At 33.1% G+C, this 26,562-nt stretch overlaps 1 protein-coding gene across 1 annotated transcript in view; it reads left to right on the forward strand.

Annotated features, from left to right (window-relative positions):
* The first annotated feature begins 451 nt into the window (after positions 1 to 451).
* LOC137928904 (nephrin-like) overlaps positions 452 to 26,562 on the forward strand; it is an 86,853-nt gene continuing 60,742 nt past the window's right edge. The window contains exon 1 of the mRNA XM_068771908.1: positions 452 to 533. Within this exon, the coding sequence (XP_068628009.1) occupies positions 452 to 533 (82 nt within the window). The remainder of the gene's footprint in view (positions 534 to 26,562) is intronic.

Consider the following 26,562-nt stretch of genomic DNA (forward strand, 5'->3'; position numbering starts at 1 on the left):
GAATATTTTAATTTTAGAATGTAAGTTTTGGTAGGTTACGGACATTTATTACATGATTGATTTTGCTAGTTAACTAAAGACTTATGTATATTTATAATTATTCTGCATAATTTTTCTTAATTATCAACGAGATATAACCGATGATATAAACATTACTACATATGTATTTGTTGTAGTCCATATATAGAGGGTATTAATAATTTAAATCTAAATTATAATAAGAATGATTTATCTTTGTTGCCCTAAAATAAGTAATTATTTTATAACATTCCCAAAGTTATAATATTTAACAACCTCCTAGGCTTACTGCTGAAATATTAATTGAATTAATCTGACCCTAATTTTCTGTTGTTTCAGTTAAGTGGATCGCGAGCGCAAACCGCCTATGCGAACAAATAACTATGAGAAATTCCTAAACATCTGACGCAACTATTTTGATTAATACGTAGACATGATGGAGTGTTCGTTGCGTCCCAGTCCAACTCGAATACTATCTCTTTGGACACTTTTAATTGGCAGCTTTAATATCGCAGGTGAGTTACAATACTGACTACTTATTTTATTCATTTATTATAAGATTATTCGAGCAGTTGTAACCTAGCGATAGAGGACATAATTGACATGAGGATATAATCTTATATAATCGAACGTTGTGCATTAATTATATAGAATTCCTACTGCTCACAGACAAGTTTCAAGAAGATGGAGTGCAGCTTCCTCTGTGTATAATAATACCACATTGTATTCGCCAACCTGACTGCCTTTTAAGGGGGCCTATTCCTAGCACTGGGTGTCTATGGGCTGAAATAATGTCATCAAGTTTTATTTTATATAATCAATCGCTGTAGTAATCAAATTTATAAAATTTATTTAACATACGATCGACAACATAATCTCTTATTGATCTCAAGTCTACGACCTATTCGGATCATAAATGCTTCAGACCTGAGAAGAACAAGAGAAACCAACTCAGCAGGACCATACATATTTGAAAAAAATATTGTTTTAGCCTGTTAGAGGTAAATACATAACTCTCTAAGTATACTTTCTTTTATGAAGTCGTTTACAGTGTAGTATACAATAGTTTTTCTATTATTTTAAAATAGACCTCAGGAAGTATATACGACATATGAGTATATATGACCGAAAAGATAGTACGCCCTATCAAAAAATCATTTATTTTTGGATAGGGCGTTTTCGTGTTTCAGGGTTTCATAAATATTAACTAATAAAATGATAATGCATTAAAAATGTCGGTTTAATATTTATAAAAATTAGTTTACGTTAACTATCTGTTCATACAGACTTTATGCTGCCTAATGTTATCGGTATGTCGAATTCAAATATTAATAAATTATTAATTTAGTGTGCTATGGACTGATCACTTTGTCGACAAATAAGCTATACATTCACTCCTTTAATACTTTTACCCCTATAATTATTCATCCTTTATAATAATTCGTAATATTCTATTACGATAGTAAACTTTGAAATCGAATCGCACACCAACATATTTCACAGGTATTAAATAGGACTTCAAAAGATAAGGATCGGAAGTTGAAATCTTTGGTTAACAACCGAAAAATAGCGCCGAGGGCGGAATCGTAACATTATGACCTTACTTACGTGGGATTTACCACGCGATCGGCGGTAAAGCGAGAAAAACTTTGTGTACGTATGGAATAAACGAAAAAATATATCGGCGAACTGACAACGCCGGATAGCTTAGAATATCGTAGTTGCGTCGGTAGCTATGTACCGAATTTTATCGGCCGAGAGGGAACTTATCTGTAAATACTGGATTGCCTTTGAATTTTTTTTTTAATCTCGTACCCCTGTTTTGTTTGGGACAGGGACTTTATTTACAAATAATTTTTATCTTTAGTCTACACTCACTTTCATTCTTCTCAATTTATTTTATCCTTTCCTTTTATCCTTCACAATATCTTGCAATTTTTTTTTTGTTCTTTCATTCCTTCTTGCTTTCATCGCCTTCCTTTCCTCATCTTTTTTACTCTTAGGTGGCTAGGTACAATTTTATTTCTAATCTTTATTTTATTCTTACATTTCTATCATTATCTTTTGATATTACAGATTTGTTTAAATTAGACTTTTTTCTTTTACATGTGTTTTATATGTGCATTTTGGTTAAAGTTTTCCTATTTGGTTTTATAATTATTGCATTGCTTACCACCCTGCGAGCAAACGATAGAAATGATGGGCGAAGTCCTTTGAATTTTTTCGTTGTGTATTTCGAACCGAATATGATTAGTCACACTACTCAAATGTTACTTGGACGTCTTTTTTTTACATCCTCACCTGCAGAAGTAAGGACAGGCTATTTTCTTCTTACTGAAACGTTACAAATATTTTACTTATCTATCTCTAATTGTTCTAAGAAAATATTTGTGAAAGTGATGAAAAAAGCGAGTAAGTTATTTTTATGGCCCCCGTATTGGGGTCCTCACGTTCCCTGTCTTATTTTTGCGACAGGAATATACTTTTTAATGATTTGTTCACAAACTTTCCTATCTTCTCTCTCTCTCACACATACACACTTTCTCTCATCATTTACAAATTTTTCTCTTTTTTCCTTCACAATTTTTAACATTCTCACAGCATTTATTTACTTTACATTCACGAATTTCCTCCCATACTCTGCCACATTTCTTGAAATTTACATTTATAATTGACTATCTTTATTTTAATCTACGTTATCTAATTTACGTCAGTCCAAGTATTTCGGATGAAGATGATAAAATAATGAGATTATTTTATCACCGCGCAATCATCTACATCATTTACAAAAAATCATCAAGTTAACCGATAGATCGACTACAAGGTGCAGGCCCCCGCAAAGATCGTCAAGATGACTGATACTGCGTTGCACGCATCTACCGACTTCCCGCGACCTTGACTATATCGTCGGTCTATCTAATGCGTGGTCTGCTTACGCTGTGTCAACCAGCTTGTAGTCGCTACACGAGATAATTTTTGGTGCACGAGTGATGCCTAGCCCACTGAAAGAAAGAAACAAAAATAATACTATAATAATATAATATAATAAATAATAGATTTTAATTTTACACTGACTTATTTAAATCTGCAATAATCCTGAAAACGTGATTCATAAATGGAAGTGAATAAATTAAAAAAATTACGAGTTTTATTATAAGACTTCGTGGACTCTTTATGAAATTAAAAACTAAGGTATAAACGTGAAGAAGTCGGCGGTGTTTAGATGACAAACTTTATAAAACTACGAAGCGCTCCAAGTTTATTACACTATCCCATATTTTTATAAAATCAGCTCGCATCTGAGGCTGTATGGCCGGGAACAAGTTTAAGAGCATTTTTAAAGGAAAAGACAGGTTTATTACCGGTACGTCTTTCTTAGTCTGGAAAATTACAAACAACATATTCCAAGTTTTTTCATACTTGCTATTTTTATGCTCGTAAATGCGACTCGTTATAACAGCTAACAGTTAAATTAATATCACACTATCATGTCACGCTGTTATGTTCGTAAGAATAAATAAAATAATCTCCTTTCCCCGCCACACACTCATGCCCATTCACACACACATACTCAAATAGTCACAGATACGCTCTGGCTAATAATGCAATTACTCGTTTCATTTGTTGAACAATATGAAGTAAAAATAAATATAAAGATTGTAAATACACTTTACTATATATAATCAACCGTTCTGCAATATATACCTACGAACCTAGATCAACAGTTATTTAATAATCTAAATTATTTGCAACAAGAATGACTTTCAGCGTTGACAACGATATTATGATAATGTACATAGACTTGCAATTACGTTTTGATTAATGTAATAATATTGATGTCAATAAAGTTATGTAATTTAAAAAAGGTATGAAGGACAAAGATTTATATTTAAATATTTAAATCTTGTTGGCTTTGGTGTTTTATTTAAATATTACTGAGTTATTCATTTTATCATTGATTTTTTTTTCATTTGTAAAAAATATTCACTCAAAAATTACAGATAGTCTAAAAACATTTTTTTTTTATTTTTATTTATTCTTATTTCACGTCCACGGCCCACTGCTGACGAGTTTTCATTTTACAGACCAATAAAATTCTGTAACTGCCAAGGAAATATATGGTAACAAAACACTTCGCTGTTTTTACGCTTGGAAATTTAAAATGATTTTGAAGACATATTCGATCTAGATACAGTAAAGAAAATTTGTTTTGTTCAAAAAACCTGTAACGTACATGAATATATTTTGGTCTCAAAATTTTAGGCTCACATCAATCGACGACATATTTTCTTATTTCTTGATTTATAATAACTATACTACTAGTTATATTTATCAATATAATTTGCACAATTTATAGCTCCATTAATATTTAAAATCAAAGAAAATTCATTAGCTTTTATTAAGTTCTAAGGATAAAAGTTCGGCTAGTACATTTTGAGCTGACATTATCAAATTAAATTTACGGGAATATTTTACGTTAAATTTAAAAATTAACATAAAAACCAAGGTTTTCGGACCTTATTAATAACGAAAAAATGATCCGAAGTAAATTGAAATTTCAAATCATCATATAATATAAACACTACCTTGTAGAAATTAAATATAGAGTTTCTAAAACTTGATATAAATACACAAATGGCCGCTGGTGCCTTAAGGTTATAAAGTGGATATGACCTCCAACCACAAGTTGAACAGACGACCGTGTCATCATTAGACGATGGAAGCAGGCTGCTTACAACTGTTCTTTTTTTAAATCTATAGACGAGGCCTATATCTAATAGTGTAAGTATAATTTTGTATATTTATGTAAAAATATAATTCTTTCGATTTTTTTTGTAGCTATTGTATATAGTAAAAAAATTAACTTACTATAAAAAATACTACTTATGCCAGTTGAACACGAATACAATTTAAGAAATGAAAAGGAAAAAAAAGCAGACACAAACAAACAAACAAAAAAAAAGAACTCCGTTAATGTCAGTGCATCGCAACGTTAAATTATGGCGTAGTTAAATCTCGGCAAGAATGTTGCCCCCTTCAGATTGTCGGGAATGTGAGCCTTTGAGACGGCGGGTATGTCGGAGCTTTGATTATGTGGAAACGGGGAGTGCGCTTTTCATATTGAAAACAAGTGTTGGCGCTGGTTAAAACATTATTTTGCTACTCTGCGAAAATGCTCTTTCAAATATTATGAAAAGAGACGTTAATTTAAACGTAGAAAAGTTTTTTTTACATTTTAAACGTGTAACATAAACCATTGCAACATTTAAAACTAGTTCATAGTAAAATAAATTATCATAGTAAGAAATGGAATAAAAAAACAGACACATTTAACTGCCTTACATAAGCATGCTCAAGTTCGCATTATCTTATAAGATTACAAAGTGTAACTTCATAGGAAAAAACAAAACCGCCGCAATCTTCATGAAATTTGTGAACAAAGATCATGCCGATTTCCAACACTAAAAACCGATGAAAATGATTCCCGTGTGGGAACCTACCGCAAGCTTTATGTCGACTTAGTAAACAATTAGAATTAGCCTTGAAATGTCGATATCGTCGTATTTATATTGTCCTTGAAGGACGTCGATGTCATGTCTCTTTGTTCGAAATAAAACAAATACTTATAACGTCTTATAATGTTTTGAACGTGTACAAAATCGTAAATCTCATTTATTTCAAATTTACATTTTTTATTTGTGAATAAAAAAATGTAAATTAGAAGTACAGAATAATATGACATTAATATTTAAATGACCAGGCGCATAAAACCTGGTAACTGTTTTCTGATATATAAACTTTCGTAACGAAAAATGATAAAATAATAAAGAATTGTCAAAAGAAAAAATGACACAACAATGAATTCGATCCCACCCTTCTCCAACACTTATTATCCGAAGGTCATTCTGGCCTTGTTCGCACGTACGGCGTTTTTTTATTATTTCGTATTGTTCCTTTGATAATAAATCGACGCGGAGGGGTTGCGTGCGATGTATATGTATTTTGCATGAGAAAGAGCTACTTCGCATGGTGCCGGCGAAAAAGAGGTGCGTGATTTTTATCGGATATACGAGCTGGATTTATGTGTAGCGTGTTATTAGTTTTATTAGATAAATGCTTTGAACACCGACTTCGCAGAGCTGTTACGGATCTCTTAAGAAAACTGCGATACCCTTTTTTAATACTAGAAATTTTCACAAACGCATTTTACATCTAGGAAGTACATTTGAGCCGCTCTTATATGTTGTGCTATTTTGAATTTTGTAACACAAAATATGTTCTAAATTGGGTCCGTGAAATTTAATATATTAAGTATAATTAACTAAAAATTTACAATGGCTACGTGTATAAGATTGGGATTGGCTTTAGTGGACTGTATTTAATTAAAAGGTCTTGGTCCAGAGAAAGAATTAATTTATTAAGACTTAATTTCACAAGGAAGCGGAGACACGTGTGCTCGGTGGCGGCAGGGAGCAGAGAGAGAGCAAGCAAAGATAAAAATATTTTACAAATTCGCCAAACCATAGACAAGATCTTACCTAAAACATTTTTGGTTGGTACTATTGTCAACACTACGGCAGCTTTTACTGAACGTTAGCCTCTTTCATTAGGACCGGATGAAAGTGTTTTGGATCCTGCGACTTTTGGCGACATAAACAAGGTTATGTGCTTGTTGTTGGTGGTCTTCACAGGCTGCGCTTGGTAGTCTGTGCTTTCCAACCCAGAATCTTAAAACGCTGGTGGCCATTAGTTCTATGTTGTGTGTATTTTGAGTAATATCAAATTTTTAGAAATTACAATCAAATTGAGCTTCTCAGTAATAAAATTCATCAACTTAAAATAAAACTAGAAATGTTCCAAACTGCTGATTTGGGAAAAGAACTCAATATGGTTCCTTATAACTTTGTCAAATTTCCTCACGACAGTAGTGAGAATAATGCATTCCAAATCTAAATATTAGTTAATATTCATTTACGCTGATCTTTAAACTAATCTGTATATAAAGAAAGAAATTGATGTATTTACATTCACCATGTACCAAACTTTGAAGAATAAATGCGTAGCTCATTGACAGTCATTTAATGTATGGTTAACCCCATCCAAAAATCAATGTTCTCAGAAATAATAAATAATATATTGATATTATAGTAAAACAATGGTTTTTAAAATTCAATGTTCCATATGTAAAGTTAAACTGTTTGTCCTTGCAGATTTTGTAAGCCAGAAAATACTGGCGTAATGGTATTCCTATAGAAAACATAAACTAATGTAATATATTTTAGAATGATCACTTAATACTTGGTGATTAAAAATAGGTGTAAAAGGTATAACTTTTGGCTGAGAAATGCTCTATACATTCGCCAATTTAAAGCTCAATTTTAATATGTTATATTTTTTAATATTAGTATACAAATATGTATACAGATTAGTTGATACAGACAGTGTTCATTAAAATATAATATTTGTTAGGAAAAATATTTCCCAAGTGCCAAATCAAATGCCGGGTACTTTAACATCTATACTCTTATGTAGCAAAAGGGCTTAACTGAGAATTTTATTAAAAGTTTAATATGGTAAAAATCGTTCACCGCATAACGCTTTGTAGAATGAAACTTCAATCACGGGAAACTCATCAAAGGTGTTTGCTTAATGTACAAACATTGTAGCCAATTACATTTTCAGTGGCTCCAGTGTCTGTTAAATCGGTCCTCACGGACAACCGATTTCCAATTGCTTTGTGCCATTAAAAGGTTCGTTTTATTACGAGTATCGCCGCAAAACGTATTATTTGGTAATCGTCGAAAATCCCGAAATTGCTTTCGTGAATAAGATTATTTGCACAATCGATTCAAACGAATCGAAATTAACTAAAGGAGACACTTAGAGCGATTTTGATGCTAATCACATGTAATTAACAATTTATTCCGGTTCTTGTTAGTGATACATTATCTTTAATGTTAAATAATTATATAATCAAATCATTTATAATTTTAATTTTATTACTTAAATAACTATTATTACTAATTTACTATTATAATTATTATAATAATAATTTACTAATAATAATTTACTATTATACTTAATTTAAGTACATTAGTTTTTACAGACTTCTTACAAATGATATTTTTGTCTTTATTTATATCACTTACTGATTGTTCTTTCGGACGTTATTGGCCTGCTGCGTTCTAATAGAGAAAAACGTAGCATACTTCAGAGTGATCTCTTTTTTATTGAATAAATGTAAAAAAATAATTTTGATGTCTGTAAATATTGCCCTATGTCAATTGTTAAACCAAGATATTTTCCATCGCGTGAACTATCAAACGCGCGATGTTCAAATCGAGCTGTCAAACGGGCGAAGTTCATAGCGAACTGTCAAATGCGCAATGTCAAAAGTCAATATATTTTCTATAAAATTTTAAGTTTCTTTGCAATTATGTTATTTTACTTCCATAAAAACGTTCTTCAAATATACTATAAACTCCTGAAAAAAGATCATCAACAACAACCAAGGGAAATTGGGTTATTTTTTTAGATCATTTTATGTGGTTTTTTTCTTTTACTATTTATTCTGGCCTATTCATTTTGTATGAAAGGTTATTTTTAGATTAAAGAACTTTCTAGAATGATTTGGTGTTAGCAGATCGACATCATACGATGAGATAAACCGAATTAAAAAAAAAAATATTCTACTCTTATATTTGATCTTTACATTTTACAGTCGTTAGTAAATACAAAAATCTACACTCTCCATCTATTGTTTCGCTAACAATGCGTCCCAGAGTTCACGCGTTCGTTAAAATTGTTGCTAACACTTGTGAGGCCTGGTGTTTTGTTAAGAGTAATCTGTATAGCGATTTTTGATATTTGCTCCCTGAAATCATAAAACGAATATGCTCTTTTTATGAAATTTATTTTATTACTCATTTTTGACAGACAAAGACGGTTTGGCGACTTCCTCGTCCTCTTGGATCACATGGATCACATGGATGAAAATAATAAGTCACAGACCGAGCGGAAGCTCCCCAGGCCTCGTGAACCCACGAGATTTTTTTAAATTGGCAACAAAAATATTACTTTTATCAAGGCTCCCATTAATGAATTTATTTTCAATACAATCGATATATAAGAACAGAAATACCGCTCACTTAGTACCTTTGCAACATTGAGCTAACGAATTTCTTATGAAAAAGTTTTGCAAAAATCCTTGTATATTATAATTAAAAACAAATCGTACTACCAACAACGATAGAAATTTTATTATTGTTTAATATATTCTTAGGATCATTAACTGCGCCCACAAATATTTTATGTCACGAAAATGTAAGAAGAGCCCAATATGATAAAAGCTAGATTAAAAATGGGTATATATAAAAACATATTTTAGCTTAAAGCTTGAAAGCTTCCGTAAAAAGCTCACAATAAATTCAGAACGGTTTTTGTGACCACTTTTACAATACTACACTAGTAGAGCAAATCATACAGATCCGAGACGTGGTTACTTACAACGGGTCTAATAAGGAGGCTCAAAGTGACCTAAAGTGCAACGGAGAGGGCTAAGCTCGGAGTATTGCTGCGAGATCGAATCAGAAATGGGCTGATCCACAGAATAACAAAGATCACCGACATAGCGCGATAGAGTTGCTCGTCTGAAGTGGTAGTAGATAATATCGCACATCGCACATCGCACATCGTACATCGCACATCGCACATCGCACATCGCACATAGCACATCGCACATCGCACATCGCATATAGCACATAACACATCGCACATCGCGCATCGCGCATCGCGCGTCGCACAGCGCACATCGCACAAGGTTCTTGAATGGCAACCACTACATTAAGGTTGTGGGAAGTTGCTAAATAAGGCCGCGTAGGACCGGTCATCGTAACGATATTTAAAAGAGGCCAAAGCCTTACAGGGGACATCCCTTGGCTGAAAACAAGATGAGGAGCAATTCATTCCCAAACTTTATTATAATTTATAACACCTTCACACTATAACATAGGTTTTTAAAAGTTTTTGGTTTATAAACACCTTCAATTTATTATACAATATTTTAGAGACATTACATGTGAGTGTATTGTAATACTTACTGCACGCGGTTTCACACAAAAGAGTCACTAATCTTATGAAGTCTAGAGACACGTATAGCGTTCTTATTTTTATTTTTATGTACATAGACTATGTTTTTGATAAGATTTGGAAATAGCTGCCTGGGTCTTTTTTTCCTGATAAGTTGAACTCAGGAGCCTTTAAGTGTAGAGTGAATAATTCTTTTGGATGGGCGTGTACCACTTTCGCTTTCATTTACACTTTCCAATAGGCGAGATGGAATATAAACGCCTACTCCATTATAACTATATTAAAAAAAATTATCATAAATATATATTGACGATGTATCGACATAATTTTATCTTTACAAACTTTGTTCGATATTTTAGCAAGGAGTCCGGTGGCAGATTGATGTTGTGAAACTTAAATAAAAGCATTGAACGAAAGAATGAAAATAAGGATTTGATTTTATAATGAGTACGTCATTCTCGTATCTTCCGTCGAGTTGCACACACTTTTATCAACAAAGCCTTGTATTCTGCGCCACACGCTGCCGTAAACTTGGTTCAATTGAGCTGATTTCTCTGTGAATATTTCCTTTTGAAATTCACAAGTTCAGAGATTGTTATTGTAAATTCTCTTTTTGAGAAAGTCCTATAAAAATCCACTGAATTTAAGACGCGTGGCATTGGTGGCCAAGGGATATCCACAAAGCGACTGATCAGTTTTAGGGGAAAACTTTCCGAAGTAAATTCATCGAAACTCTGGCCATGTGGTGCAGTCGCATACGTCGGATGGGCTCGCATGTTGATCATGCCTCGGTAATCGCTGTTACCACTTCTGACATCGTCGCCAGACTTTGAGCATTTTCGAAAAATAGCTTTAGGCAAATAAATGGATTTTGGTGTTTCAGTTCAGCCTTTTCACCATTAACGGCAGTTATGATTATTTGTTCCAAAACATGGGATTATCAAGGCGAATACGCTCCAATGTCGTTTGATAAAAAAATTGTGTGAAACTAAGTCACATTTTTCAAATCAAACCTCAGTTCATTATCAAAAATCTAGTAAATAATAGGGCATGAAAATTAACGTCTTTCAACGGGCTATACCAACGGAGTGTCCATACCGAAAACAGAAGTGCCGAATTCTTGCACCTAGCAATGAATTAAATTTACACTCAGTCCACTATTTATCTTTCGTATACCGAACTGTGAGAAAAATACCTCTAAGGTGAACGCGCGATGATCATTTGACCACTACAACAGCGTGACTCAGAAATCTGCATGGTCAGTGATGCAAACGGCACTTCCTACCTCTCACACTATTTATTACTTTTGAAAATAATCGTATTTGTAATCGAAAATCTACCACCAGACACCCTGTATTATCAACCAAATAGCCTCAAACCTCATATGCAGATGGGAGTATCTAATTAAATATTGTTGTTTAGTTTTCTATTACAATTGCAACTTGGAGCTTTTCTTAAAAAAGTACATGCCTGTTATCACAGTACAGCACTTTGTTATTATTACAGTTCCTGTATTGAATTGTATTGGTTTGTTCATTAACAAAATGGATATTCTGTTTTTCACTTTGGAGGATATCGCTGTAACTAGCCAAATATTTGCTTTTAGGGTTGTTGTGTAATATTTCACTGTCTCATATTTAAGATCTCCTAAAAGTAAAGAGACATTCCAGATATATTTATTTGATTAACAGAAAAACGAATACGTCCAAGTAATTTTATGCTTACACGTGTTATGGTATATATGTTCACAACGTTTATACAGTATGTACTTTTTCATGTATCTTTTGTACATCTTTTACATTTTATTACAGTTTGTAGCTAGTTAGTAGACCATAGATGGGTTATTAGATGATCACTGAAAATCATCGTTGTGATGTGAATTCGCGGGCGCATGCACAAAAGTTGTTTTATATTTTTTGGGCTGTTTAAGTAACCTGTAATGATTATATTGTACAGTGAATAATGAATAAACTGTTTAAATTTCTTTATTTACATTATCATCATCGTTTTAGATACAGAAAGTCTACTGCTGAACATAGGCATCACCCATAGATTTTCAATAGGACCAATTAGAAGCAGGCTGTACACAGCGTTAAAAAAAGTTGAATAATGAAATTAAAAAAGGTAACTGTGTGTTACTTTCATGTTAGGTACAAAAAGCAATTATTTTAAATTCACAAACAATTTTAGATGATTTATGTCATGTTATAAAAGTGTGATAAGAAATTTAAAAATTGAATATCATCAGGTTTAGCCTTCTTTCACTTAATATTCTTCTAAATTTTTTGGATAAAAAGTATTACACCTCTATAATTAATTATATAATTTTTTTATTCATATGCAATGGTTTAAAAAAATGAATACAATTTATCTTATTTTTTGATCCTTCTAAACAATTAATTATGTGTATGCCTCTTTTATTTCTCTTAATTTTTCATGTTTTAGGCAGTGAGACCAGTTGCTAATTGCCACCTTCATGGCGTCATTTCTTTATCGTATTTGTGGCCTCCCGTTGCTTTTTCTAGTACGACAGTCGTCATTTTAATACACGCATGTACCAGAAATCACCTCTAATATATCCTAATTCTAATCTTGACACGCAAAAGTCGATATCTGTGACTTCGTTCTGATCTCTGTTTGTCTTTTAGTCCATTAGATTCACTCCTATAAGCTTCTCCTTAATTAACTATATTTATAAAGACACTGAGGGTGATACTTTTTCATAACTCAAGTCTTTGATAACTCCGATAGGCCGATAAACAAAACCTTAGAGAAGTATTGTGATTTACAGATTCACCTTGGAATATAGTAGCGTAGCCTATAACTTAGAGAGCCGTGACGTTGTCACTTAAGATGGATCTTCAAGTGACCAGAAACCAACGGGGATGTCTATGCCTGGGGCTTTGCTGTCAGATCGAATGAAAAAAATAAAGAGATCCGAAGATGAACTACTTCCCTACGTAGGTCAAAGAAGGCAGAGGCAGATAACCTATGCGATGGCTGTTGGAGCCAAAAGGTTCTTTAATGGCGATTACGAGGCGGTAGATGCGACATGGGCAGGCTCCAACTAGGTGACCGACGACAAAATGAATGTGAAACGGGAAATTGTTGAATGCGGGCGTGCTTAGGTCATTGTGACGATCTTTTGGGGAAAGCAATGCCTGGTAGAAGGAGTCCGGCTGACATGAATTAATTAAAAGCGCAACGAAAGACGTGTACTCATAATGTTGGCAAATAATTTAGTCTTAAAAAAAGGCTGATTACAGGCTGTTTGCAGTCTTATTGGAAATATACTGAAAAGATCTATATCATGCAGTGAACAAACTTCGGATGAAATGATGACGATGATACAAAAAAAGCACTATTATACCTCAAAATTATTCCTTAAATAAATACAAGCTCTTTAAGAATATATTCGTATAATCAAAATCATAAAGATCGCAGGTTATTTCCGCAGGGATCTGTTCTTGTTAGCAGTACCTTAAGTACCTTACGTTATATTAGAGCATTGTTTATTTTGCCAACGCTGCCGGTTAATACGTCCACGAGGGGTTTAAGAAAATATTATTTTTCCTTGCCATGAACCAATGGGTAACTTAGAGAATAAAGAGGAAAAATAATACTACAGGGACCAGGTTGAGAGGTTTACGTGAAATGAACGGGGCAATGAGATGTGCTTTGTCCCTCGTGACTTGACATTATGCGGCGGTCTCTTTGGTAGATTAAAATGTTATTTTAATTTCCTTTATCATTCTTCTGAAGATGAATATATACATTTATCACTCGGGTTTTCTCGCGAAAAGCTAGAAATGCTTAATTTGATACCAACTAGAATTATATTGAGTTCCCTTATATAGGTTTATTTAGACATAAAATTAGTTTTAAAGATATCAAATGTAACGCTTAACTAAATAAAGTCCACGAAAAACTCAGTAGGTTTCATTTTAGTGATGTTTCATAAACGTACTTGTTACTTTGTAACATTTTATTCTTAACCTGTAGTACCATTTAAAAATTCTTTAAGCTCTGGTAGAATTCACTAATTCTTATTTTTAATAAAATTGTTAAATCAATTTAATGAAAATTCGAATGTAGAGTCTATCGAGTCTTACAAGAAGGAGTATTGGTCACTTCATTATGCAAGTCCGCCGTAAACGCTCATGGCTCATGCTCTTTTTTACTCGGTCCCCACCTCACCGCGCTTTCCTAAGGCACGGTACAGTGGTGCTGGTACTACTATCGTAATCTGTATTGTCTCATAATATCCATACTTATATAGTTAATTGCAGTTGGAGTTGAAATTTTTTCGGGGGCGATTACATGCCGATACACGCGACCTATATATATACGTCAGGGTCTATACCTTCCACTAGCTAGCACTTGTTCATGATCAAGGAGTCACTGGATGCCGGTAGTGTAAGACAGTTCATTACGACGATATTTAGGGGAGCCTTATGTCCTGCAGTGGCCGTCTATCGGCGACATGATGCAGATTTTGCATAACTCGATAATAGGTACTGCTTTCTCTCTCTCTCTCTCTTTAAAATATTCTTACCCCTTCTTTTTTTCGGGACACGGATATACACCCTCCCACTTTCACCTTCCCACTCTCATCCTTTACAATTTATTTATTTATTTCATTTAACATCCTTCATATTTTTATCATTCAGCATAAATTTAACATACAGCATTCACTCATATTAAATTTACGCATCGCCTCCCATACATCGCCACACTTCCTATTACACGGTGTTGTTATGCTTAATTACGTCACCCATCACCCTGCAATAAACCCTCAAGAAAGTGTGACGGCTCTTCTCCTCTTGCAGAAAAGCGATGCTGCTACAAGCAATGCTACTATCCGTTTCCATTTCGCAAGTTATTCTAATCCCTCCATATATGGGCCAGCAAGTAATTGCCTGCAGCACGGTCTGTTCCACCAGTTCCCAGATACATGATGGACTCTCTTTGAGCTTAGACCAATGCAGTTACTCAGAGAATCCCCTTCCTCTATATTGTGAAGGATAGAAGCTATTGAATGACTTAGCAAAGTCACGTACCATAGAAAATCTTAGAGTGGCAAAAGGATGCTAATTGTTTGTAAATTTTGAATGTAATTTGGCACTTGATGTGAAAACAAAACTGGCTAGACGTAAGAAAGCATTAAATACAATCGTCGGTAATTAAGCAAAGCCTTATTATTATGCCAGCGCTCTCATTCCTTGATTGTACTGTTCTTGAGATTGATATGCTAATCATACAGTAAGTTATTATTCTGTCAGTCTGTATATACGAGCCGCGGTAATCACTTAATAGCAGCTTTCTACGGTCGATGACGTGCATTTAACGAAAGGGATTCCATTCGTGTCACGAATAACCCCAACAAAGCACCTTCACCGCTACCCTAGTATGCATTGAACGCTATGAAATAAGAACTTTTGAATTGCTTACTTTTGTTTTGGTAATTAAGTATATTAATGGAACGAAATTTGATTACAAAAGTTCCTTAATTAATTAACGTTAAGTGATTTTGATTTAGAAAAAAAATTAACTGTTCCGTCTACATATATTCGGTGATCCAGGTGCAACTGACGGCACTTCACGTAATTGCGACACAAATAGATAACGATTTACAAAGCCAAACCAAAATAAATATCTCGCACTTGTTTTCAATAGAGGGTAAAATAAAGTGGCATTTATTATATGTCTACAATATCTACTTAAATTTCTATTATTTTATTGGTGACTTCGAGGAAGAAAGTTAATTTTAAAATTAAATGAAGTTATGTATGACCACACATATGGTCACTGATATACTTCGAAGAATTTCCCGTCAGAAGTGACAGTGGGCGAGGCACGATGGTGCAGCTGGTGACCATTGAGGACGCTGCGTAGGTAGACTCCTCCTTAGGTGGACCTACTATATGGTTGAAGTCGCGGGAAGTCGCGGGAAGTCACGGGAAGTCTCAGGAAGTCGCGGAAAGCCGCGGGAAGTCACGGAAGTCGTAGAAAGTCGCGGGAAGTCATGGAAAGTCACGGGAAGTCGCGGGAAGTCGTTGGATGTGGGCAAAGCAAGACCGGCAAACGTATCATAAAAAATAGCGACTAAATTTTGAAAATGAAACCTGATCTTTACAGTTATGTTTATATAATTTTATTCACACTATTATCAGTTTAAAAAAATGGGCGTTGATTGCATAATGTTAAATAAGATTGTTATTTTCGTTTTAATTTAGTTTTAATATATTAAATATTCATATTATCAACTTAGGTCATGTAAACCGACCATTTGTCATGACGTCATTAGAGGAATGCCAATTCCAAAGAAACTGGAATTAATTTGGACTAAACGCGCCTTGATCCGGGATCTCTTTTACAGTGTCCTCACAGTCTCTAAGCTATTTTTGATCAACTTTCACTCAATTAAATTAATAAAAATAAATTAATTAAGGAAGTAAGGCGTAATAATACGCATATTACCACCGTACCATAAAATTGATATATTAAATTTGTCAAAGTAAATTCAATCTGCGAGTGAAACCTAATGGAACAACTAATAAACTACAACACACCGAACTTTATCTCCGGCTTTGTCGCCGAATAAGTAATTGGCAACTCAAAGTAATGCGGAACCCACTAATTTGCGTATGTTTCAAATAGTTCACTAAATTGTTTTCTGTACTGTGTCTTTAAATGAAACACTAAAGTTTCGAAATTGTTTTGCAATTATACTCTGTTATCGAAAAGTAAGGTGAAATTGTCATTTAAATGTCCCAGGCATTAATAACGCATGACAAATGTCCAGCGTATGCTTATTAAAAATCATAATCACTCAATTTCTTGGAAAAAAGAAGCTTTAAAAACTCGGCCTATATTGTTCTGCAACCACTCACCGTATTCACATGAATTAGTTTCGTGTGACTTCTGAATATATAGCAAACTCAAAAGGCGAATGCAGAGACGCCGTTTTATCATACTTATCGCGAACTCCATACAATCTGTACACAGTAAGAAAAGGACCAATATTTAGCCACTTCCGCACATGCAGTGGTAGTCGTGCAATAAAATGCACCGCCACACAGAGTGTGTTTGGCACTAATCGGTGTAACATAACTCCTGAAGATGCCCCGTGGAGGGGTGAAACACGTTTTGAGTAATTTGGTGGTGGCGGTTGTGTGACTCATATGTTTGCCGCATACGCATTTATCAGCGGGCTGGCGGGCGGTGCACTTCATTGCACGACTACCACTGCATGTGCGGAAGTGACTAAATATTGGTCCTTTTCTTACTTAGGATGGACTTCCGCGAGGTAACGCCTGATTCCATTAAAAATCTGTACACAATCTAATGTAAATTAAAAATTTTAATTTTTTAATAAGACGAGACCAATTAGCGAATTTTCACAGCAAAATTTTACATATTGTTATAACTGATAGGTATTCTTATTTTTTTATACTTTGTTGCAGTCAAATGAGAATGTAAAATTTAAAATGTGTGCTGTAAATGTCTAAATGTGACTACTGTATGATTTACATTTGTACGTGCCTTATATAACAAAACGAAAGAAGAACGCAAAATTTATTTCTCGTTTGAGTAAACGAGAAATAAATTTTGCGTTCATTTTAACGTCCACTATATCAAAGAACACTCTGACTTAGAGTCAGGGTAATGTATAGAGAGATTACCAAATTAAGTACTCTGTAACTTTATTTAAATTTTAATTTTGCAGCGTCTATTTCATGGAAATTACTTTCGTGCGTTAAGAAAGCAGGGGTACTTTGTCTATTGGCGTTGCAACCTAGTATACTTGTGAATGCAATCGATATTTTGGAACGATGTATTTTGTCACCTAACGTAGCTAGGCCGACGGACAATAATGAAATAAATTATTAACGCAAATGGACTAATCGAAAATATGGGCTATAATTTTAGTAGGAGACCAAGAATTAGAAAAAAAATTGGTTAAACTTAAACATAAATATATGATTGCTAACGACGATCTTTATACAAGTGTGCGAGAAAACAATTACTTCTATCTACCTCTTTATGTTATGGAATGTCGAGACGCACTGTACGCATCCATTTCTTTATTGAAAACGCTTTTTTCATTTGAACCTAGCCTTCTGCTTTGTTTTTGAGTTCAAAATACGAATAGAATAGTTTGCTTGTACGTTAATGTTTCTATGCGAAATTTCGAGATATACTTCAAGATAGAATATATTATAAAAAGTTAATAAAATCTACCAATAAATGCTTCATCAACATTAAATTCTAAATGTGATCGCGATCGAGATAGATCACCGTCTATAAATAAAATTACTATTGCTAAGTTATTTATTAAATTTAGGCCTGTGTTAACTAATGTAATAAATCTGATGTTTATCCATGGGTGTTGCAAAGTTCTCTAATTATTGTAAACATAAAGATAAACAAACCTCGATGTAATTTGTAAAAACTTGTTTTATTTAATACTAAAAAAAAATATTTATTTTATTATTATATATTTTTAATACATTTTTTTTGTTAAAGAAGAAGAATGCTCTTCATGAAACTATGATCGCAACGTTATAAATAATTGGTAGGACAGTAAAATTGACCTATGTGTCATATTTATTTAGACGTACTTTTAATTATGGTTAATTATTGCTGTTGATTTGTAGTAATATAGTTCTATAATAATTAGTGTTGTATCATTTTTAATATGCTAAGTGAATCAAAGAAGACATTTTTTTCTCTTTTTTTATTAGTAGATACGTATATACTAAATTTTTACTACTAGCTATTATGAAATCCTCGATTTAATGCAATATTTAATGCAATTTAGGCCTTCATTCACGTTTAAAAATTCATTATCCCCGATACACTTATCGATGGGCAGCTAGCTTATTAAATTTACCTGCAACGCAGCACAAAGCCTTTTAGTTATTCAGCGTTTTAATTACATAAATATATTAATTAACATTATAGGGCCAAGGCTACACGCTAGCTGCGACCGCGGCGCGATACAATCAACGTTTTAGGTATTCATTAAAATCGACCAAATTAGCTTTATGTTTTGTTTGTGATCGCTGTTAAGATCGTTGTACTACTATATATTGCTTTGCTACTTATGTCTGTAATTAGTGAAAAGAATATGTCTTACTACTTTTGAACATCGTCAATATCATCATTCCAGCGTAAGGACGTCCAATGCTAGACAAAAGCCTTCGTCGTATATTTCCGATAGAACTGATTAGAAGTGACCTACATCTAGAGTCATCCGTCGTCTACACCTGTGCACCTGTGTGCTATCTACTGCTATAACTTAACATCCCAGCGGCTATATCTTCTGTGTTAATATGCCACTATCTTGCGTTCTTGATAACGCCATCTTCTAGACAATGTCAGTCACTTTTGTTACTTAACGGATATGCTCATTCCTGATTCAGTCTTTAAAATATCAAGTCGATTACAGCTAGTTTTTAAATTTATTCTAAAATGGCGGATAGCACTTGTCAAACTGACTACTGACATATGTCGTGTGTTTTTTATCTGTTTATCAATTCTCAACAGAAATTGATGATCCAGCTTACTTTATCTACAGATATTATTTTAACGTAATGTAATAATCAAAGTACTCTGTTAAGTCCATCTTAAAAGGTTAGGTTCAATTTATTTATACTTATAATGAAATATATAATAAAGATTTTAAAGAAAGAGAGTCAATAGATATTTAAAAATCGTAATTACGTACTCTAGTATGTTGGTCCAACGTATATTTCATTTGACATGAAATATAATATTTCAGCTCTAACACTTTTGATGAAGGTACGAATAACAAGGATTATAATTGTCGTTTATATACCAGGAGCGTTTAGAACTTAAATCGTGCGCCTCGTTCAAATTTCATATGACTTTACTTTTAGGTCGGATTACTTTTTCCTGTATTTTAATGAACAATGCTGGCCCCTGAGATTTTTCTTTGCACCGCCGGTATAAAATGAATACGACAGAATGATTACGAAAAGAAAGGACTTTGGATGTTTTTGATTTCAATTTTGAACCCAGTGTTTTATGGGTTAAGGTTTAAAAAAAAATAGTTCATCGTCCAAAATAATTAAAAGCACTATTAAATCTTCTTTATTCTCTGTTTTTTTTTGTTCATATTCTTCTGCTTCTCTTGTATAATCGTGCTAAAGTATAGCTATATTATTTTTTTAATCTATTAATAACTTTTTTGATTAAAAATAAACTTTCAATCGTCTATAATTTCTATAGCACGATAGGTGAGTATTTTATTTCCAATTATTATTATAAACGGACTAAATTAAATTTCACGTAGTTAGTATTGCTAAATAGGAACATTCGGCAAGTAACAAAAGAACTCACACGATGGATCGAGGTCTCTGTGAAACCAGTACTTCAGACAAATTCTCTACATATTCTGTCCCGTTTAATGCTTAAAGTTGATGCGTAGGCAAGATTTGGAGTAAAGAGAAGTTCAAATATCGTGGAAAAGTGAAAATTTACTGTGACCCCGTATTCTTAATTATAAGGAACAGAGTACCATAAGTAAAGTAGGAAGTTTTTCTACAATTTTGCTCTATCTGAATGTATTTGCAAAAATAATGGAATTTTATTAAGTATAACCATAACTTATAAGCATTTTTCGAGGTTTCAACTGGAAATTTTACGCAAGAATTTATTGAAGAAACTTATTAATGACATTTTTATTCCCTTCATTATTTTAAAGCATTGCTTCCCCATAGTCTTTCTGCTCCCATAGGTTCCATTCTAGCAACCGCTGACATTAGGTCTTATTTTCTAGCAATGTACTCGTCTCATTACCATTTGAGTTACCACAGTTGGACCAAAATTTCTGATGTTACTCTAAATTCTAAGTCACCTAGTTGTCTTTCGGTTTCTCAGTGTGATGAGTACTAACTTCCTCTCAATTGCTGTGATAGTAAGTTTATTTATTAATGTTCTGGTGATCATTGAAGTTTCTGCTCAAGAGGAAGAACGCATTGGATGATTTTTAGATTTTTGTGGCTTTAGATTATAATTAACAATAATTTAAAATCATTTACGTCAATTAGTATAGAGTATACAAATTGTATATTGTTTTGTTAATTGTATGTTGTTTACAATTATACGAAAATACATGCGATATTTGTGAGTTTCAATTTAATCGTTGAAATTCGTAATGGCTTTTGTATTAGACGAGCAAATTAACTTTGGAGTGTGATAACCAGCGTAAGGGTACGCGAGGGATAACAAGTAATCGGTATATTGTCGGCCTATATTCAACCTTTGAAAGTATCATTTTATACTACTGTCTCTCGGAATTAGCAATTTTAATACTAATGCTTTGTACACTTTAAAATGTTTACTCAAATGATTAATATGAAATTATAGAAAGTCCAGTAATTATTAAGTTTGATGAGATATCCGACACCCTATCCTTAACTGCAATGTACTCTTAATGTTTGGAATAAAAACGACATAATAATAACGATCTCCATTTTTTATATTTTTCCAGACTTTACTAAGTCCGCAATAGTTGATAAGTAAGTAATACTTTTAATTAAAGCTATTAGTAGCAGGTTATCGCTTCGTGAAATATCAACATAAAACAAATTTATAAAAATAAACTAATATAAAATTTTTCTGGTAGATTATTTGTGCGGAAGTCATATCTTCGCATACAAAAGCATAAAAAAGTGAATCATATCGGCAAGTAATTATATTTAGGATCCCATTGGGTCTAACTCAGACACTGGAGTGTCGAATCAGTCTTTTTTTCTTAAAATTATACCGAAGTCATTGGTATCGGCCATCGAAAACACGATTTCATCAGAATTTATTTTTCTCTGAGGTCTATTGATTGAAGTAGCGTGTTTCGATTATCGACATCTACGCTTTAAGAATTACAGAGGAATAACTTTTCAGCATTTATTCTTTAGCCTTATACTGCAATATTCAAATTGCACCTGGTCAATCACGTAGACATTGACCGCATAACGTATTCACGTTTAGTTTCATCGAACGGACTAACTAATTTTTAATTATCCTACCAAAGCTAATTTGAAAGATCCTAAATATATAAATACTCGTAAACTGATGATCGTTCTTAACAAATCTAAATTCTTCAGCTATATAGAAAACAATAAACACTGTATAATAATTCTAAATAAAAATAGGATTGTTTTATTATTATTTCGATTTTATAAAATTAGTCAGACGGCAAGAGACAAACAGAATATTCATCTCCAAATATTTATTGGAATACTTAACAGGAATTTAATCAAAGCCAATGCGTCAATACGGGTAATATTAATAGTATATACTTGAAAAAGATATTACAGGAAAAAGGAATTCAAATATTGGAACCTTCACGAGGACTCCACGGAATAAATTATTAACGCTCGAATGGTAACTCGACGTCATGTTTGAAGCCGATTGGTTTATGTGAAAGTCTTTCTGTCAAATTTACATTCGCTTTTATGTTGACGATATTAATACCTTGTAACGTATGTAATCCTATTCGTTTTCGTTTCTGACATATTGTTAATAATGAGACTAAAAGTCGGTATTATATCGGTGACAGATACGAACAGCATTTGACATGTTTAAAAACAAAACATCTTACCTATCACCTTTATCACTTTATCCGACAGAAATCCATTGTTTGACATAATACTATTATCAATAAATACATTTAAAAAACTTATAAGTTAAACGGTTTTTTGATACCCATATTGTGGTGGTTTTGGAAAAATATGTACCTAGACCGCCATATTGGAACGGCGTCCATTTTGAATTTTAAATTTTGACATAATCATCGTGTTTTACTAGTATAGCCCTTTCATTTGATACCCATATTGAGGGGGTTAAGGAAAAATACGTAATCCGCCATTTTGTATCGGCAGCCATCTTAGATTAATAATGTTATTGATTTTATTATATTGTATTGGCATCTAAATTAAATGTGTGTACCAAATTTCAAATCAATCTGACAACGGGAAGGTGCTTAAATTACAATTTCTAATTTTGATCCAAATAAATTCCGTACGGGTCGAACTAAATAAAACCGTTTAAAAAGTAAGGTTCGTTTGTTTAAATAATGTAAATTCTATATTTATTAATCAATCTCATCCCCATCAAATAAAACGCACTTTTCCCAACGCATTTTCAGTTGAAGCAGTCGGAATATTATTTTTCTGGTAAAGCCTTCTTTGATTTTTATGTCCTCGAAATGGCTTTACCGCACTGGCCCTTTGAGTTTTCTGAGTATCCAGAAGCACGAAGCCAAATCAGGCGAATACGATGACTACAAAAATTGACCAATTTTGACCCCAATCGAGCCTTGACGTGTTTGAGACCCAAAATCTAACAAAACGGTTTGGGCTGATCCAAATTATATTCTAACTTTTGATAAACAGATGCGTGGTAGATGTTATAAATGGTTCTACTAGGAAAAAAATACCTGCATTCCTAATGCCCGGGGGTTTTGAATGAATGTTGACGACTCACTTATAAATTCGAATAGAACATGTTGGAAGTGGTTGTATCCGCATTTTAAAACGACCTCAACTAGGAAGCGCTTGTCGATCCTCGATCTACGTAGAAGTATTTAATACCGCGTTATGCACATCGGAATTAAATACCGATGTACAAAATAAGATTTTTAACATAACAACACTTAAAGATTACAACTAGATAATGATATAATTAGTACAAAAATGTTATGCATGAGTTTTGTCGGACTTGCACTTTTATCATGCATTTGCATTTTATCTGTAGAAGTTGTTGCTGCTAGCTAAAGCTTTTACAGCTTCATCTGTACTGAGTTCATGGAGCGAAAGGGTCCGTGAACTTAAAACAATCTTATCTATCGAAGAAATGGATGATTGTTGTGTGTGTGATGTGGTTTTAAGTAAAATTTTTGATAATTTCTGCTACATCTAGATCTAATATTTATTTTGCATACCGATGTATTACGAAAATTTACATAAATAAGAATTTAAATATTGTTATGACATTAATTTATTGAATGTAAAAGGTAAACCTTGGTGAGTCATATCAAATCGGGCTCGAACTGGGGAAAACCGCAAATATAAAGAATGTCAACGAATGATATTTTTTTTTCTTTTCTTTTCATCCATGTACATGTTGTTTATTACACCTAATGATGTCGAATACAATTTTGCTGTCTTTCCTGTAATTAATCGGTCTTTCCAATTTCACGTAAAGAATGAAGTTACGTTAAAATCTAAATTCAAACAGTTCTCAAAATCACACCTGTCAAATCGGTAACTAGACTAAAATTCCTTTAGGAATTATAAGCATTCAGTTAAGCCAAATATACACGCTCCGAAAGTTATGCTGTGAAGTTGCTGTTGAAACAAATGAAACCATCATTGAGGAACAGTATTGACTTCAATTGATGCCTGAAAAACTGTCACAATCTGAGCAAAAACACGAAAAATTGATTCTAGTGAATGACAACTCCCAGCCTCATGTTGACAAACCTGTTAAAACCTACTTTGAAATGCTTCAATGGAGAGTCCTACCTACATGACAATACTTCCTAGATATTGTGCCATTTGATCATTACCTGTTCCGTTCATTTGCACATGGTTTTGTTAATTAGCAGTTCATCTCATATAAATACATCGAAAAATTACTTTTTACTTTCCACATACTCGTATTTATTTCAAAGTAGATGACATGTCTCCAAACTGTATTTATTTAATTAATTTTTTTAATATTCTTTTTTTTTATACACGTTAGGTTAAATAAGGTCAATGGGCAGTGTTATCACACAAGACAATCTCTACAGACTCCCATAGTATGGAAAAGGTAGAAATACAAATAATGGGTAGTTGGCGTGTACAAAACATACAAAGGCAATCATACCTAAACATACATGCCTTTATATACATATATATTTACACTAAAGTTCACACAAACACAAACACACATACCATATATATATAAGTATATACATATTTTGGTTTGTTTGTGAAAGTAGGCACTCTTATAAACTATTTATATGAAAGATTTATGTGGTACACTACCATGCAGTGAAATTATAAATAGTAATATGACATAATTATAGTATAGTAATATAATATAATCGCTTTAATAAAGTCTCTATATTAAAAAGATAATATTAAAGATAGTGTGTATGGCTTCTAATAAAACAAAACTACCGCAAATATTATGACAATTTCGAAAAAAAAAAACATTATAAAAAATTAAAAGTACGAAGTAAAAGCCTTACGTGTGCAGCGTAGCCATATTCTTTTTGGCATGTCATTACTTACCAGATTATGATTAACAACAGACGACTCGTGCGCATCTTCATGCCCTTGCCCAAACGGACTACAGTCTGCTTCCGGTTACGCACCTTGGCTCAAGCTGCTTTGTGTTTCAATTAGCTTGCGACTACGCCTAATTGTTACCAGCTGCTACCTACTATCTGTATTTCTTCTTTCTGCTCATCTACTGCTGTGAACTGTGTCTGCTTTCTATTTATTGGTATTTCAATATACGGAGCTATACAAACTGTGAGTGGTCATTGCTAATTCCTAATAAGTTTCCGTCAAGATCTTTGTATAGACGTACATACTTGATTTACATGTAACTACTCTGGTACATCAACGTATGTTTGAAAAAGAACTTCGCCGACGTTTAGACATTTGCGAAGTTGAACTATTGGATCTACTTAGCGGAATAAAGCAGACGGCGCCACATGAGTGGAATACACGGCGTATTACTCCGCCCTTGTTATCAGATGGTACACGGTGTGCGTAAAAGGCGGAACAATTTCATTTATAACAATTATATTTTCTAACATTTTTTTTTAAATGAAATAAACTTTATTATATTTTAATTCAGTCGTTTTTTCAAAACCGAATTATCTTTAATAAAAGAAAATAGTAATATGTAGTTTCACCATATAGATGCCCACTGCAAAGTACAGGCCTCTCACATAGATATCTATAGGGGAATATAACATAATTGCCACGCTTGAGGTTGGCGAATGACAAATTGCAAAACAATGATCGTTATTACATTTTTTCCACAAACAAAATGTAATGACGGCCATTGTTTTGATAGTCAGAATTGACTTTAAATATAGTATAAAATACAAGATGTAAAACGCGTGGTGTTTTGAAATTTAATAGACATGGGACTATTTTAAAAGAACATTTATTAGTGTCATTGAAAGCATAGGGAAAGTGACCATAGATACAGGCAGGGAGGCCCCACATACCGCGAGAATTTCCAAGTTACAAACACATCATAGCGTCGTCTGTGTTTATTGTTATTGCTCTAAATGGCATCACAAAATACACAAAGCACCTCAGATTAACGTCTGTACTACACAGACGTTAATCGTTAAAATTTAAGTTAAGAATTTAAAACAGGCCTTAAAAGTAATTAAAAATTACGTAAATCATTAAC

The sequence above is a fragment of the Battus philenor genome, unplaced genomic scaffold, assembly GCF_028537555.1.
Source record: "Battus philenor isolate CCGP_79_NKW_IND1 unplaced genomic scaffold, ilBatPhil1.0.hap1 SCAF_4, whole genome shotgun sequence".
Taxonomy (NCBI): domain Eukaryota; kingdom Metazoa; phylum Arthropoda; class Insecta; order Lepidoptera; family Papilionidae; genus Battus; species Battus philenor.